Source organism: Nanorana parkeri, unplaced genomic scaffold (assembly GCF_000935625.1).
Source record: "Nanorana parkeri isolate BGI_ZX_2015 unplaced genomic scaffold, ASM93562v1 scaffold1997, whole genome shotgun sequence".
Lineage (NCBI taxonomy): Eukaryota > Metazoa > Chordata > Amphibia > Anura > Dicroglossidae > Nanorana > Nanorana parkeri.
The window spans coordinates 50,026-51,701 of NW_017308265.1; the positions used below are offsets into that span (position 1 = coordinate 50,026).

The window sequence follows — 1,676 nt, forward strand, 5'->3', positions numbered from 1 at the left end:
AACATGTCGCCATTCTTCGAGATATTCGTTTTTTGTTTTTTGAATGATGTGAAGCAATGCCTCCTGGGAAATGTGACCTTTTGTATCGCAGGAGGTGGCTGAAACGTAATTTTCATCTAGGCAAGAATCAAGGAAGGGGGCAGGTTCAGTTTAGAGAGGGGCAAAGTGAAAACTAACTAAGAAAAGTTGGGTTGGGATTACAATGGTGTGTATTTACTTTATTTTTTTGCTGAAAGGTCCATTTTTAAAAACAACATAATACACCAGAACAGTGTGGAGAGAGAGCCTAGAACAGGGGTGAGCAACCCCGGCCCTCCAGCTGTTGTGGAACTGCAAGTCCCATGAGGCATTGCAAGACTGGCCGTTACAGACATGACTCGCAGAGGCATTTGTAGTTAAAACACAGACCCTCCCCTCCCCCCCAGCCTAGAACTTTGAATGGCTTCTCTTTGGTTTTGTTTAAGGGTACATGAAATTGTGACATGGGCATAACTCAATCAATAAATGACCATAGGCAGCATGACCGTAGAAGTATGTGTGACGTATTTTATAAATTGTTTCTCTTTGCTGTTTTCTCAATATTTACACATTGATTTTTGTCTCCTTTTGTCAAGAAAAAGAGCAGAACGCCGAAGATATTGAGGAAATAAAGAATAAGCTAAAACAGGCTACAGAGCAAATCGGTGACCTGAAGGAGAGACTGAAAACCGGCACCAGCAACGTAGAGCAGTACAGAGAGGTTGTCCTTGGCTTGGAAGAGTCTTTGAACAAGGAAAAGCAGGTAATTTCCAAACTGTGGGATGATAACCACTTCAGCACCTCGCTGCGGTCTATGGAAGTCCTGGAAAGAATACGGCAGGAGAGTCTAAGCCACAATCTTCACATTGATGCCGCAAACGGAGGCCTCGCGCTGTGTCTGCTTTCCTTACAAGAACGTTATTCAGTGGCTGCCTACGCTCTCAGGCTTTTCCCTTTTGATGCATTATGCTGTAAGAAACCACTTGGTCGTAGAGATGGAGGGGAGTGAGGTTCTTATAAACCAAATCTATTTCAAAAATGTGCATCACAATATTTAATGTACCATGTTAGAGTAGGAATGCTTTTTAAATGGGCTCCCAATGGACCCAAAACTGGAATTTGCCTCTTTTTTGGCAACACAGTGCAAAGAAGTGTTACTGTGCGTTGCGATGCAAGCCAGTTGCCTAGGTTTGGTGGGCTACCATTCAAATTAAAAAGGCCTCACAGTGCACTCGTGCAGTGCTTCTTAAAGTGTGGGTTGCGACCCCATATGGGGTCATGCAAGTGAACAGGGGGGGGGGGGTCGCGATCTGAATCCCCAGCCAGGAGCGCCATCAGGGGGGTACAACCGGTACTTGTGTGAGGGGCCCAGGCGGGTGGGGAGGCCTGGGCTCCAAGACAGATTTTTTTTTTTTACATTTTTCGTTTAATGTGCAGTGTAGTTGTTAAGGTCGCGGGCCCCCCCTGTGCACTTGATACCTTCCCGAACACGTGTGTGTGTGTGTGTGTGTGTGTGTGTGTGTGTGTGTGTGTGTTTTTTATTATTACTTCCATTGAGTGATCTTTCTTTAACCCAGCAGAAGTAGAGCACAACTGCTGGAGGTAAAAGTAAGGGGGGAGATGGGGTAGTAGTTGGTAATGACAGAGGGGGGTTGGGA

The 1,676-nt window shown here is 45.6% G+C and overlaps 1 protein-coding gene across 1 annotated transcript in view; it reads left to right on the forward strand.

The window, feature by feature from the left end:
- The window catches only part of TPR (translocated promoter region, nuclear basket protein), an 81,035-nt gene that overhangs the window by 32,711 nt on the left and 46,648 nt on the right, over positions 1-1,676 (forward strand). The window contains exon 22 of the mRNA XM_018572313.1: positions 615-781. Within this exon, the coding sequence (XP_018427815.1) occupies positions 615-781 (167 nt within the window). The remainder of the gene's footprint in view (positions 1-614; positions 782-1,676) is intronic.